Source organism: Lithobates pipiens, unplaced genomic scaffold, assembly GCF_037356315.1.
Source record: "Lithobates pipiens isolate NorthernLeopardFrog02 unplaced genomic scaffold, aLitPip1_a1.2 Scaffold_19, whole genome shotgun sequence".
Lineage (NCBI taxonomy): Eukaryota > Metazoa > Chordata > Amphibia > Anura > Ranidae > Lithobates > Lithobates pipiens.
The window spans coordinates 527180407-527197123 of NW_027507764.1; the positions used below are offsets into that span (position 1 = coordinate 527180407).

The 16717-nt window shown below is 39.8% G+C and overlaps 1 protein-coding gene across 6 annotated transcripts in view; it reads right to left on the reverse strand.

Moving 5' to 3' along the window:
* Positions 1-16717, reverse strand: part of SLC43A3 (solute carrier family 43 member 3) — a 757299-nt gene that overhangs the window by 87376 nt on the left and 653206 nt on the right. For all 6 annotated transcript variants that reach the window (XM_077493191.1, XM_077493188.1, XM_077493193.1 and 3 more), the window contains 2 exons: positions 12065-12166; positions 8002-8185 (listed from right to left, as the gene is read on the reverse strand). In XM_077493191.1, the coding sequence (XP_077349317.1) occupies positions 8002-8185; positions 12065-12166 (286 nt within the window). The remainder of the gene's footprint in view (positions 1-8001; positions 8186-12064; positions 12167-16717) is intronic.

Here is a 16717-nt window from a genome sequence, read left to right on the forward strand (position 1 = left end):
TGGTCGAGCCACTCTTCAAAGTTGTCCTCCCCTGTAGGCACTGGTTGTTTTCCAGAGAAGGCCCTGAGCTTACGATACCCAATTGTAGAATATGTTGGAGGGTCTGACAATTTGACATAAAGTATCCCAGGGAACAAAGAATTCTGGTCCAATTGTAGCCAGAGTTGATGGAGAGAGAACTTCTTCCGTAGTTGATTCGCTTGACTGGAGCTGGTAGGACCCTCACCTGGAACTTTCAGATGGACTATATACAAAGCGCCATCTTGTTGGCCAAATGCACACTGGCACTTTTGAAGCTTTCAGGGACTCCTTGCCTCCACTCTAACAGCGCATAGGTGCAGGAGGTCCCACAGTTTGTTTTAACAGCAATCACCCACACCTTCCTGTCTGGGAACACTGTCTTCACAGCTTAGCTTATTTGTTCCTCAGCACAGGCCTCCCCAGGGAGTTCGATCACCGCGCTTGACTCTGAGCGGGCGCCTTCTTCACAACACTACTGGGTCGCAGCAGCGGGGTCCATCTTGGCACTTGTGGGGTGCTGTCTTGAGGAGTTGATTGCAGACTAGCGGAATTATTCCGGTCGAGCCCCCACATGTAGCGATACCCTCCGGAGGACCTGCTTTTGTTTGTTCAGTCCGTTACGCTGCCTCCTTCAGGCTGGAAAGCATGTGTACATGCAGCCCATCTGTGTTAACGTAAGTCTTTGGCTGCAATACCCGCTACATATACACACACACACACACACACACATATATATATATATATATATATATATATATATATATACGTACACAAACACACACACACACACACACGGTATATAGATATGTAGCAATGCAACTGCAAAACATAGCGATTCCCTGTCATTTCTGTGAGCTATATTGTCCCTCTAGTGCCCAGCATCACTAACTGACCTCATATCTGTGAGTTGACCCAACGGGATTGTGGGATTAGTAGTTCCTCAGAATGGCAATTATCTCACAATGAAAATTACGCTGTATGACTATGCACCCAGACTTCATATCCCAGGGACCTTTGCCATCATCAAAAAGAATGCTGGGAAGAGTATAAAAGATCAGGGATGCGTGCTGTGCTCTCTTTCTCCTGGGCCTGGTGTTTTATGGACCTCTATGTTCCAAGAGGGTAAGGTCGCTGCCTACCACGCGGTGTACGACATTCCAACCTAGCCGTGAAGGGCCTATCCCTTCTTGCTGATCATCATCAGGCACTATTCCAGCATCACCCTGATAATCCGACAACCCGCGATTTGTGCTGTTTATCAAGTGATCGTCGCGAGAGGAACAGCTACAAGGATGCCTCTTCAGAAACCACTGTTTAGAAGGCATTGAATCGGCCTGGTCGTTGGTGAGAGGGCAATTGCCTGCCTTTACAAACCTTTCTTTGTTGCTCACTGGGACACTGTGCACACACAATTTTACCCTGGGGAAACACTTTACTGCCTCTCTATTTGAACATTGTACATATACACCTGTCGAATCAACCTTTAGAATAAATACCATTGCCTTGTTACTGGGACCTGCAACTGGGACTTTACTGTCATTACTACTTAAAGGGCCCTCATACTGTTCTTGCTCAATTGATCTCTCATTAGGATTAAAGTTAAATAGGCCGACCTGGGCTTCCCCCTTTAGAAGTCTTGCCAGAATTAATGTCTTAACTCTTGCTTATCTTTTCAGGTCATGTCCAAGTGTTACTCAGTTGTACATACGTATATATAAGACACTGTTGTTTCCAGATTGTTTAACTTGTATTATTGTGTGGGAATTATTTTAATCAACTAGGTCGGTTAGCCAAAGTTCAGTTGATTACCTCCTTGTGCAACAAATTCTCCTTTGAGTTATTCAGTAAACGTTAATAGAATATAAACTGATTGAGTGGATTGACTTATTACTTTAGGTGATGCAAAGATATCTCAACCCAGAGTGTCAGGTGGGTTGAAATGTTCCTGGGGTCATGCAGGTGCAGATGAGCCAGTTAATTCAAGCAGTCCCCAAGGGGACTATATATATATATATATATATATATATATATATATATATATATATATATATATATACACACACACACACGAACAAAAAGAGGATTTTTTCGTTCTCTGCTATGGAATAGTGTTAAGCTGCTGCCCCCAGTAAAACTGCCACTTTGGTGGAGCCAGTGTAAAATATTGTGAAAAAAGGGTATGGCGCTGCTTAGTGGTGTGTGTCCCTTTAAATATACCTTAAATTTGTCGTGGTTTATAAATAAAAGTAATACTGTGCAAAATAAGCAATAACACTTTATATAAACAACCTAATAATAATAATTCTATAATAATGGTTTGCAACGTCTGACAATCACCTATATATCATGAGATTTGTAAACAAAATTACCAATGGAATAACTTAAAAAAAAAAAAACTTACTGCTTTTAAGCACATATCAATTTCCTAACTTTTATTTGTGATCATAGTACATGTCACATTATTGTAATTTATTTTTGATAATAGCACAAGTCATTTTTCTCCATGGATGAAGCAATGTTAGCATAGGACAGTCACTTTAATACACATCAAATGTTTGTATATGGTGCTAGTCCAGCATTTTATAGTGTCTTATGATTTACATATAAGGAACCATTATTACAGAATTATTACTTTAAGGTTGCTTATATCTATTCTTATTGCTTATTTTGCACAATATTATGTTTATTTATAAAGCATAACAAATGTAAGGTACATTTAAAGGGGAAACACATCACTAAGCAGCGCCATACCCTTTTTCTTAAATAAATAAGTATATATATCTCACAAAAGTGAGTACATCCCTCACATTTGTGTAAATATTATATATATTTTCATGTGACAACACTGAAGAAATGATACTTTGCTACAATGTGAAGTAGTGAGTGTACAGCTTGTATAACAGTGTGAATTTGCTGTCCCCTCAAAATAACTCACACAGCCATTAATGTCTAAACCGCTGGCAACAAAAGTGAGTACACCCCTAAGTGAAAATTACCAAATTTGGCCCAACTAGCCATTTTTCCTCCCAGTGTCATGCGACTTGTTAGTGTTGTAAAGTGCAGTTTTGTAAAATTTGGCGTTATTGCTCTCACGCTTACTCTCTCTCATACTGGTCAATGAAAGTTCAATATGGCAACTAATGGCAAAGGACTCTGAGCATCTGAAAAAAAGAATTGTTGCTCTACATAAAGATGGCCTATGCTATAAGACTGCCAAGGCCCTGAAATGGAGCTGCAGCATGGTGGCCAAGACCATACAGTGGTTTAACAGGACAGGTTCCACTCAGAACAGGCCTCGCCATGGTCGACCAAAGAAATTGAGTGCATGTGCTCAGCATCATATCCAGAGGTTGTCTTTGGGAAATAGACATATGAGTGCTACCAGCATTGCTGCAGAGGTTGAAGGGGTGGGGGGTAAGCCTCTTAGTGCTCAAACCATACACCACACACTGCATCAAATTGGTCTGTATGGCTGTCATCCCAGAAGGAAACCTTTTCTAAAGATGATGCACAAGAAAGCCTGTAAACAGTTTGCTGAAGACAAGCAGACTAAGGACATGAATCACTGGAACCATGCACTGTGGTCTCATGAGACCAAGATAAACTTATTTGGTTAAAATTGTGTCAAGCGAATGTGGCGGCCACCATGTGAGGAGTACAAAGATAAGTGTGTCATGCCTACATTCAAGCATGGTGGTGGTAGTGTCATGGTCTGGGGCTGCATGAGTGCTGTGGGCACTGGTGAGCTACAGTTCATTGAGGGAACCATGCATGCCAACATGTACCCTGACATATTGAAGCAGAGGTCTCTAACATCCACCAGCTCCGTGATGTCATCATGGAGGCGTGAAAGAGGACTTTAGTGGCAAACTGTTAAGCTCTGGTGAACACCATGCCCAAGAGAGTTAAGGCAGTGCTGGAAAATAGTTGTGGCCACACAAAATATTGACACTTTGGGCCCAATTTGGACATTTTCACTTAGGGGCGTACTCACTTTTGATGCCAGTGGTTTAGTGACACTACTCTACTGGCTAAAAATGTGAAGGATGTACCCACTTTTGTGAGATACTGTGTATGTATAGATATACATATATATATACATACAGTGGTGTGAAAAAGTGTTTGCCCCCTTCCTCATTTCCTGTTCCTTTGCATGTTTGTCACACTTAAGTGTTTCGGAACATCAAACCAATTTAAACAATAGTCAAGGACAACACAAGTAAACACAAAATGCAATTTGTAAATGAAGGTGTTTATTATTAAAGGTGAAAAAAAATCCAAACCATCATGGCCCTGTGTGAAAAAGTGATTGCCCCCTAAACCTAATAACTGGTTGGGCCACCCTTAGCAGCAACAACTGCAACCAAGCGTTTGCGATAACGTGCAATGAGGCTTTTACAGCATCCTGGAGGAATTTTGGCCCACTCATCTTTGCAGAATTGTCCTAATTCAGTTACATTAGAGGGTTTTCGAGCATGAACGGCCTTTTTAAGGTCATACCACAACATCTCAATAGGATTCAGGTCAGGACTTTGGCTAGGCCACTCCAAAGTCTTCATTTTGTTTTTCTTCAGCCATTCGGTGGTGGACTTGCTGGTGTGTTTAGGATCATTGTCCTGCTGCAGAACCCAAGTTCGTTTCAGCTTGAGTACACGAACAGATGGTCGGACATTCTCCTTCAGGATCTCTTGGTAGACAGCAGAATTCATAGTTCCTTTTATCACAGCAAGTCTTCCAGGTCCTGAAGCAGCAAAACAGCCCCAGACCATCACACTACCACCACCATATTTTACTGTTGGTATAATGTTCTTTTTATGAAATGCAGTGTTCCTTCTACGCCAGATATACTTGGACACACATCTTCCAAAGAGTTCCACTTTTGTCTCATCGGTCCACAGAATGTTGTCCCAAAAGTCTTGGGGATCATCAAGATGTGTTGTGGAAAAATTGAGACGAGCTTTGATGTTCTTTTTGCTCAGCAGTGGTTTTCTCCTTGGAACTCTGCCATGCAGGCCATTTTTGCCCAGTCTTTTCCTGATGGTGGAGGCATGAACGCTGACCTTAACTGAGGCAAGTGAGGCCTGCAGTTCCTTGGACGTTGTTGTGGGGTCTTTTGTGACCTCTTGGATGAGTCGTCGCTGCGCTCTTGGGGTAATTTTGGGCGGCCGGCCACTCCTGGGAAGGTTCACCACTGTTCCATGTCTTCGCCATTTGTGGATAATGGCTCTCACTGTGGTTCGCTGGATTCCCAAAGCTTTGGAAATGGCTTTATAACCCTTTCCAGACTGATAGATCTCAATTACTTTCTTTCTCAATTGTTCCTGAATTTCTTTGGGTCTCGGCATGATGTGTAGCTTTTAAGGATCTTCTGGTGGACCTTACTGTGTCAAGCAGCTCCTATTTAAGTGATGCCTTGATTGTGAACAGGTGTGGCAATAATCAGGCCTGGGTGTGGCTAGAGAAATTGAACTCAGGTGTGGACAACCACAGTTATAGTATGTTTTAACAAGGGGGGCAATCACTTTTTCACACAGGGCCATGATGGTTTGGATTTTTTTTCACCTTTAATAATAAACACCTTCATTTACAAATTGCATTTTGTGTTTACTTGTGTTGTCCTTGACTATTGTTTAAATTGGTTTGATGTTCCGAAACACTTAAGTGTGACAAACATGCAAAGGAACAGGAAATGAGGAAGGGGGCAAACACTTTTTCACACCACTGTACACAGTATGTGTATATATATATATATATATATATATATATATATATATATATATACTACAATGGCATCTACTAACCATGTCCAATCTGACATCATTGCATGTATGCAGGTTTGTGAATATGTAGGTATTTTTGGATGCATGTGTATGTACAATTATTTTAAATTATATTATGTTTTATTGTAGTCCTGGTGAAGGGGGTGATCCTTTGACCCCCATAATACGTTGGCTGCAACATAAATAAATTAATTTGGACTCTTTTAGTCTTGTGCTCCTTCCATATATGCACTTCTTTTCCTGGCTTGTACATTAGAGACATCCTGTAAGGAGATCAATTCAATCCCAGACCCTATATAATTTATAGATATGTTAAAAAGTAAGCACTGAAAAGTTAAAACACTGAACCTTGAGATACACCACTAATAACCTTAGACCATTCAGTGAATCATTAATCATTAATCATTACTCTCTGAATATGGTCTTTTAGCCAGTTTTCTATCCATTTACAAACTGAATTTTCTAAGTCTGTAGACTTTAATTTATGTTGTACACATTAGCTGTGTGTAGGGAACGGTGTCAAATGCTTTGGCACAGCCATTTGTTTGCTTACCTTCTCATAAAAAGAAAAAGGATTTGTTTGATGACTTTGATTTTTCATGAATCTATGCTGACTATTGCTTAAAATATTATTTTATAGCAAAAACCCATCTATGTGATCTTTTATTAAACTCTCAAGTATCTTCCCGACTATAGAAGTTAACCACTTGCCGACCGGCTCACATCGAAATACAGCAGCAGAGTGGCAATGCTGCGTGAATTGCCTTACCCATATGATGGCTCCTTTAAGAGCTATAGCAGGCACGCCCCTACGACGGTACACGTGTAGGACCCGATGCATGTAAACACATAAATCCCTGTTCTGACAGGGGAGGAGAGACCGATTGTGTGTTCTTACTAAGTAGGAACAGCGATCTGGCTCCTCCTCTAGTCAGTCCCATCCCCTCACAGTTAGAAACACACTTAACCCCTTAATCGCCCCTTGTGTTAACTCCTTCCCTGCTAGTGACATTTATACAATAATCAGTGCATTTTTATAGCAGTCAGTATATAGTCAGTGGTCCCACAAATGTGTCAAAAGTGTCTGATCTGTCCGCCGCAATGTCCCAGTCCTGCTAAAAATCGCAGATCGCCGTCATTACTAGTAAAAAAAAAGCCATAAATCTATTTCCTATTTTGTAGACGCTATAACTTTTGCGCAAACCAATCAATATACGCTTATTGCGTTTTTTTAAAATAAAAATATGTGGAAGAATACACATTGGCCTAAACTGATGAGGACATTTTTTTTTTAACATTTTTAAGGGGATATTTATTATAGCAAAAAGTTAAAAAATAGAGTTTTTTTTTTTAATTGACATTTTTTTGTTTATAGCGCAAAACATAAAAACCACAAAGATGAACAAATAGCACCAAAAGAAAGCTCTATTTGTGGGAAAAAGAAGAACTCTAATTTTGTTTGGGTACAGTGTCGCACGACCGAGCAATTGTCAGTTAAAGCGATGCAGTGTCGTATTGCAAAAAATGGCCAGATCATTAAGGGGGCAAAAAGGTGTTAAACGAACCAGTCTTTAGTTACATGGTAAAGACTTTGATCCCCTTTTAAATATAGGCACCACAGTGGCCTTATGCCAATTTATCAATGACCAGCTCTGTTTATAGTAACTAACAATGCTGGCTTTCTGACAATATCCAGCAATACTTCTGGTTCTGAACCTGTTACAATGCTAACTCCTGTTGCTGGCCAATCCAGGAGGGTTCTAGGACTGTATTTGACAATCACCTCTAGGCCAGTGATAAGTAATCTTACGTTTTATATTTGTGAGTATTAAAGTTCCTTTATCTTGACTACATTGTATTCATCTTTTACTGAATAGCATTTTGTGTGCTCGAATCGTTACTTTTTTTTTTTTTTAGCAAATATACTACAAGTGCCTATATAATAAGAAACTATGAGAAATAGTTATATAAATATACATTCAAACTCTATATAGCTATAGGGTTTTATAACATTAACGCCTTAATATGATTGTTTACACCAACCTGGTCATTGGTACATCTAAAAAAAAACAATGACAGTTTACTGTAGTTTTGCTTTAACGATATGCAGAAGTAAAGTGGATTGTTTTAGATGCTTAGCTACGAAATCTTTAAATTAAATACTTAAACAATAAAATGTGATATTTAAATATTGGCTTACGCTATAGAAATAAACGCTGCATTGCCTCCATACAGAAACGATCGGTTCAATACTTGGAGGATGAAAGTTGGATACAGAGCAGCGATAAAGGGTATTGAAGCACACAGTGAAAACAGTATGCACTGGATAGTCGTCAAAGTCAGAGATAAGATGGTGGAATGGAGGTCATCAAGCTTTCCTGTATCTAGTAAAAAAAAAAAAAATGTAAAGTGTCACCAAAGTTGATGAGTTACTGCATTTTTGGAAATCAAAATGTTTTATGTTATGAGATAAATACAAAGTTAGGGCAATAAGTCGTCACCTAAAATAGCAAAGAATGGATCCTTTAAATAGAACGTCCATTTAAAAAAAAAATGTGCAAATGCTTTTGCTGACCTGCTATTCAGTTCCATAAATTCTCTTTTTCAGTTTTGCATACTTGTTGGTGTGGCCTGTTTAACGTTAAAATATAACTAAAGGCAGAACTTTTTTTTTTAGTTTTGGAGGAGAGGTCTTAGAACACCTGTAATATTTTATTGTTGTCTATGCCCTTCCTGTTTTGGCTATGGGATCAGAATTAAAAGCACATCTCAAAGGGACACAGATGGCAAAAAAACACGACAGCTGTTATGACCCTCCCTTACTCCAAAATGAAAAAAAGTTTTGCTTTTCTTTTTAATTTTACGAACAACCATCATTTTTTTTATCCTGCAATAGATCCATTATTTTTCCACTTTCGGTAATACGGTGATGGCACTGCAGTTAAATCACACAGCTGTGTAGTTTTAGATGTAGTTGTAAAATAAGTAACCGAAAACCAACTAACCACTTGCGTTCCGTGGACTTTTTTATTCCTAAATCACCTTGAAACCTAAGACATTGCTTTTCATTTCAGCATGTTTCATCTCTGTACTTTCTTCTGCCTTTTAGCATCTGTAGTCTACCCAAACATACTATAACATACTGTACTATACATTGCAGCTATGGAATTCGTCCACTACCATGCACTGTGAATCAAAAGCAAGGGAGACCTTATGGGGAACTAGACTTTCAGTTCCCCATCAAGCTGTAAGGAAGGTCAGATTCTCAACAGCAGAAGGAACAATGTAATTTACATTGTTTGACCTATATTCTGTTTCCTACTAATTACATAACTGCAGCAAGTTCTGACTGCAGAGGGTCAAACACATTTGGTGTTTGAAAGAACACTTTTAGCCACCACAATTTTATCACATATCAATAGCAGGTGTCATTATTTTTTGCTAGTCAATATTATTTATGTTACACCTCTGATTCTTGTATGCAGAGGGTGTAACACATTTCCAACACAATTCACATTAATTTTTAACTAAATATTTCTCCCACCTTTATTTACTCAATTTTTCTTTGTTTATTGTTTTAGGTGGTATTTTTTTAGAACATCAACATCCCTCTTTTTTCCAGTCACTATTTTCACACACCAGACAGAGGGTCTAACACAGTAGTTTTTGATTTTTATATTATTCTTTATCATTTATTTATTTTTACCTTTGCTCACCTTGGATAATTTCTTCAATTATTTATATCAGGATCCCGTCAAGGGATTTATGTTACAGTTTTTGGTCTCCCATTATTCACATTAAGTACATCACCTAGTAAACAACACACCTTTACCCGCCAGAGGTTTAGCGATATTTCTACACCACTCTATTCATTTCCTTTGCTCCACTTTCTGGTGGTAGCAATTTGTAGCGGCAACCATTCCTTTTAGGATTTTTCATTTCTATTTTTTAAATTTATTTATATCTATTTTTTCTCACTTTTATATATTCCGTGGTTCAGTATCACACACCCTTTTTCAATTACCTCTTCGGGTGCAGCTCGGCTTGTTTTGCCTGAATGCAGCACATGAGCAGTTGCTGCAGAGAATACAGAACTTCATGTTACACAGGTAGAGGAGAAACAGACCTGCCTACACCAGAGGAGGTGGGCAGCAACCCAGGTCTGTGTCAGCCCTGTCCAGACTGTGGCCAGGACATGCGGTCAAATACCTGGTGTGCTCTATGGCCAGTCTGGGCCTGTTCATGCCTGTCAGGAAGGTACTGGTACTAGTACAGCTGAAGCTTCTAGACTGGGTGCAGATGTGCGGGTGCCTGTTTGCCTGTGCATAACCTGTGTGCCCTTTGCTAATGTTGGCACCAATGACACTATTTAAATTGCAGCAGTGCTATCAGCCACTGCTTTCTGATCTGCAGCTATTACCTGTGTTCTTGCATCTGTTCATGTATTGACTCCTGTTATTGAGCAGGGTTGCCTTGAACTTGCTTGTAGTTTTTTTGCCCTGACCTTGGCCTGTCTCTGAATTTGCTCTGTCTCCTGGTTATCTCCTGGTTATCTGCCTGATTCAATGTTGCTTACCTCTGCTTGTACCCTGACGATTCCCTGCCTGCCATCTTTCCCTGTACCTGCCTGTCTGTTGCCAACCTGTCTAGTCTGACCTTGCATTCCGTTATTCTACAGCTCTGCTCTGCATGCTACCTGGTCCCTGTTGGTTGCTCACCTGCTGAGTGTTACCAGTCTGGGCTCTGCCACAAAGTACATGACAGTGCCACTCTGTGCTCTCACACACTGTCACCACATTCAGGAGTGTTGGGCAGGAGGTGCAAGAAAAGCCTCCTCAGATACTCAGTCAAAACAGGCTCTGCACTCCAAACCACACAACTCCTCTACCATGTGCCTGTCTCTGTAACTGGAGCTCAGAAATGCTGAGCTAAACTGAGGACTGATCATTTCCTTGTGGAGGTGTGGGGAAATTCTGAAGAGTGTCAATGAATTTGCACTATTGTCTTGTGGCTTTTAGCAGGCCTCAAGGCTGATGTGCAGGCACAGTGCAGGGACAGGTATTCTCTATGACCTCTTGGTTTCAGCTCTACTGGCACAGCCCAAAGGTCATAGAATTTCTAAACCTTGCTCTTTGGATGTCACTATGCTCCAATATTTGCATATAGGCTAAGACTATTGCTGCGCACAACAATATGGTCCCTTAGTCCTACCTTGTGTTCTCCCTTTTAATTTGATAAACATCTGTATTTAGTAAAACAAACAACAACTGGCTGATAAGAGCAGGAGAGTGCGAGAGTTAAGTTGACTGTGTGCTAATAGTTTTTTGAATGAGCGTTTATACGAAAACTCTCAATACATTTGATGTACTGTCTGCCCTCATGCTGCAGAGCTATGCACAAACTGTTGGGGCTATATAAATCCCGTATAATAAGAATAATAATGACTTGAGGAATGTCATTTGAAATTTCTTCAACATTTTTTTGCTTTTAACATTTGATTTTGGATGGAGTTTCCCATACCAAAACGTACACAGTTAGAAAATTTTTTTGTTTGAGAAGAATTTTCCATTTTTATCCTGCATATTGTTTTCGGCACTGTGATCAACTGAAATGTTAATTTGACCCCCAAATCGAATGAACATTGTTAAAACAAAAAATGTTTAAATAAATTCTACTACTGTATGGTCAGCTTTAGGGTCTCAAACAAAACCACCTGTTATAAACCCTGTTAGGGAATGATTGCATCACTTCCCTCAAAGGATAACACCACCCTCATCACCTCTCACTGAGGCAGAGAAAGAGTAGACAAGATGGTATATGGATAAAATGAAATGTGCATATTGTAAGAAAAATTCAGAAAAATTGTAACTAGCAATTCCAGGGTCTTTTTATTAAAAAGATATATACCATGACCTACAGCATAGTAGGGCTCATTTCTAAAGGAAACAACTTTCACAGAGAGCTTATGTTGCTTCTGATTAGATGTAAATCTGCACTGAAAAATAACAGCTAGAGAATGACAGGAACATGACGGGTTGTTTGGGCAATTAATTTTCTCTGCAACTGTTTATTCTCAGGCACTTTGTAAGGCCTTGAAGCACATTTATAAAGCAGTGAATGTGACATCAACAATTCACTGTAGGGGAATGAATCACTGCAATTTAAAAAAAACGGACCAATAAGATTTGTGATCAATGTCACATTAATTTTGTATATAAATATCCTCTTTAGTGTTGGTGAAAAATACTTTATCTGAATATTACCTTTGTTTTTCCTTTTATGCCTGTCTATGATGAGCCCATTCCACGGAGCACACAAAATGCCACAACACTGAGTCACAGCAAAGACATTTGTGTATTTACTCACTGTAAAAAAAAGTGAAGAATATAAAATTAATTGACACACATTAAAGAAGAGCTAAACAGTTCTTGACCACCAGGTAGCCATGAGATCTGACAAACTTGTAATGCTGCTCATCAATACTACTTAGTGCAACAAAAGGGAAAGGTAAAAACAGAATACTACAAGGTCTTAGGTTGTTAATGCAATAGCTGTTCTGTCACTGAAAAACCCTTCAAATTTAAAAACAAAAAATGTTATCAAAGATTTTATCTAGTTCTAAATACAAGGGCTGCACCCAAAGTAATGCAGAATTAGGAATAACGTTTTTATTAACTTACATACAGTGCCTTGAAAAACTATATATACCCCTTGAAATTTTCCACATTTTGTCATGTTCAAACCAAAAACGTAAATTTATTTTATTGGGATTTTATGTGATAGACCAACACAAAGTGGCACATAATTGTGAAGTGGAAGGAACATGATAAATGGTTTTCAAAAGGTTTTACAAATAAATATGTGAAAAGTGTGGCATACATTTGAATTCAGCCCCCCTAAATTAATACTTTGTAGAACTACCTTTCCCTGCAATTACAGCTGCAGGTCTTATTGAGGATGTCTCTACCAGCTTTGCAAATCTAGAGAGTGACATTTTTGCCCAATCTTCTTTGCAAAATAGCTCAAGTTCTGTCAGATTGGATGGAGAGCATCTGTGAACAGAAATTTAAGTCTTGCCATAGATTCTCGATTTGATTTTGGTCTGAACTTTGACTGGGCCATTCTAACACCTTAATATGCTTTGATCTAAACCATGCTATTGTAGCTCTGGCTGTATGTTTTCTTCTAGGATTGTTCTGTATGTGACCATTCTAACACATGACTAGGGATGAGCCCAGTGTTCGATTCAAACCCATGTTCGAATCGAACATCGGCTGTTCGTCTGTTCATCAAAAACAGAACTTTGTGGGCCGTTCGCATCAAATTCATGTGATATGAACGGCCCACAATGCACTGCGCCAGTTGCAGTGCATTGCTGGCTGATGATTGGCCAAGCATGCACTGTGACCCTGCATGCTTGGCTAATCACAGCGAGGAGAGCCATAATTGGCCACAGCTTGGATGCCTGTGGCCAATTATAGCTCAGGGGGTTTAGTACACGCCCCACACTATATAAGGCCACCAGCGCGGCGGCCTTGTGTAGTGTGTTGCGGCTTTCATAGAGAGAAGGATAGGCAGGGACAGTGTCAGCTGTGCTTTACTTTTTAGATAGCACTGTTACAGTGAGTGTAGTGTTCAGGGAGAGAGCAGGATAGGCAGGGACAGTGTCAGCTTTGCTTTGCTTCCTAATCTAGCGCTGTTACAGTGGGTGTAGTATGCCTCCTGCACAGCATACACCTGAATCTACCCCCCTCATTGCTGGTGTTGTGTAGTTGATTTGTGCAACACAGGCATCTGCCTAATATTCAGTCAGTGTAGTGTGCCTCCTGCGCAGCATACACCTGATTCTACCCCCTCGTTGCTGGTGTTGTGTAGTTCATTTGTGCAACACAGGCATCTGCCTAACATTAACATAATCTATTTTGGGTGCGGGGTTCCCCTTAATATCCATACAAGACCGAAAGAGGCTGGTAATGGGCTGCGGTAGGGGGGTGATGGGGTAGCCATGCCATTTTTCTCAAAGATTTTCCTTCATATTGCCAGGACAAGACATTACTTAATAATTACTTAATTAATGCTTTAATAGCCGCAAGCAGTTTTAAATGGCCTTTTTCCTTTACAAATGTCATTTTGTGAAGGGACTGTTCTAAACATGGGAAACACATGCCACTTCACAGGCATACTTTAGACACCCCCCAGGTACGATATTTAAAGTAATATTTCACTTTTTTTCACTTTATGCATCATTAAAATGACTGCTCCAGAAAAAACTTTAGTTTTTAAAACTTAATTTTGCATTGATACATGTCCCCTGGGGCAGGTCCCGGGTCCCCAAACCCTTTTTAGGACAATAACATACACATTGGCCATTATAATTAGCACTTTAGATTTCGAACGTTCATGTCCATTGTAATTAATAGGGTTCTAACGTTCGTGCAAACTTTCGGTCTGTTCACACGGGGGGGGGGGGGGGGATGTTCGGCTCATCCCTACACATGACTATGTTTTGATCTAAAGCAGTGAATCTCAACCAGGGTTCCATGGAACCCTAGAGTTCCTTCAGAGGTTGCTAGGGGTTCCTTCAGCATTGGGCATTTTCTGCCTCTCAGATAAGTTCCCACTGACACCATTGATCTTTTTAGCTATCTGTAAGGAGGTAATTCTTCCCAATGACCACAAGTGTAAGGACCTCTCACTGACCATCCCACTAATGTATCATGAGTTGTAAATTTCACATTTTTAGCAGGGGTTGTTCAAGACCAGAGAACTATTTCAAGGGTTCCTCTGTGTTGAAAAGGTTGAGAAAGGCTGATCTAAAGCATAAGCTTTGTTTACAATAACCAAGCCAACGATCAGGGCCTTTTAGATCTCCTTCTTGGTCACTGGATGTATTGGCAGCATGGAGGTAGATAGCAGTAAACCAGGAAGCACAGCCCTCTGGACACAAATCCCCCACAAGGATAAATATGAATCACCAGGCATGTAACAAAGAGGTAGCCAAGATAGTGTGATACCGTATAAACCAATTTATAAAAAAAAGAGAGTAACACTTACAAGAGTAGCTTAAAAATGAGCGTATGGGTACATTTGGTCACTTCTCCGGGAAACAAGATGGCCAATCTTAACTCGTGCATGCATGGTAGCATGTGTACATAGCTCCATCTGATGCGTTTCGTCATAAGTGACATCAGGGGAACTCGCACACACACCATTAAATACTGTTGGAGACCCGGGAGGATCAGTATGATTGGATCACCAATCTAGTGAGAGGGAGGTCTTAACAACTCTCTGTGTAAATATTATATAGAGCACTGTGTCAATTATGTCACCCCACCCGTTCTGAGCGCCATCTAGTGGGCAATCTATACGCATTCCTGAGGAACTAAAATGTAAAAAGATTAGAGACAGTCCAAATCTAGATAGGTTACCCTCTTAATCTATACTAGGCATAAAATATCATCCTGAGTAACCAGAATCACACAATAAATTCTCGAAATTTAAAATAAATTCACAATATACGGTATTGAAAATTGGGATTAAATAAAACATGTAAACTACATATTGTATATGATAAAAAAAAATTATAAAATAAAACTAAAAAAATACAGATACAAAAGTGCAAAAATACAACATTTTAAAGACCCAGGAGGATCCGTATGATTGGGTCTTCAATAAAGGAGGTCCCAATCACCTAATCTCTATTTGCTAACTAGGGCGTATTATGGTTGGTTAAATCGCCGGTCTATTTAACACCATCACATGGGTGACCACTGATGTGTTACCATAAAACTATTATGTTACATGGTCCAAATAATTCAAATCCATTCAAATCAAAAAAGTAAACACATAGTTATAATAATATGAATGAATCATCAGGACTCCATTTTGTCTTTGCTCTGGGAAGGTTTCTGTTTGTATATGATTGTTTGGGAATGTTTGTATAACAGCATACCCCCTATTGTGTGTAATTATGGTAAATCCCTTTCAAGTATGTATGTCCTGTTTATCCTTAGGCAATCGGCTTTGATTTATGACCAAATGACCAGGTGTCCATCCAACGGTTTTCAGGTTTTCAGCTACTACACAAACTGGTTTCTCCTTTTCCTCTAACCACCCCCCCCCCCCCCCCCCGGCTTCCTTTTGTCTGGGGTTTCTCAGGGTACTGAGGGCCCAGGGTGACTTTGAATGGAAAGTAGTTATGGACAGCCACGCTCCAAAAAAGCCTTTTATTGAAAAAAAACACACAAAATCCAAAATGCATGTCACAGCAGAACAAGACAGCTAACGCGTTTTGCACTACACAGTGCTTAATCATACTTTCCATTCATTGCTATATGCATTTCCGCCACCTGTGGCTTCAGCAGCTGGGCGGGAGTGTCTTGTTATTAAACTATCCTCCTGGAGCGGTGACATCCCCTTCCCTACCTTGATTCCTGGACTTTTCAGGCCCAGGGTGGCTTGCCGAATTAATCAAGGATGGTTGTCCAGAACCAGAATTCATTTCAAATGGGGACTTGATCTGGGAAAAAGTAATCACCCTTGGTAAGTACATTTTGTATTATTTTGACAAATTGTTTCCTTGCTTCGGCTCTGATAAAAATGTAGTCCCTTCAATTTATGAGAAAGGAGATGGACCATGCCTTATAAGTGTTAAAACGGTCTTGCAAATTAAAAAGGTCTTTGGTAGACCTGTACTTTTTGAAGGATTTTGCAAATTAAAGAGGTCTTTGGTAGACCTGTCCTCTGAAAGGACTTCATAAATTTAAGTAAAGCCCCATACACACTATCAGATTGTCTGCTGATTTTTTCCTTCAGGTTTACCAAAACCATGTAGTACAAGGGCCTGCCTGATTGCATACACATTGAAACCCCTAAGGTTTGACCTCATATTATATGGTTTTGGTAAATCTGATGGA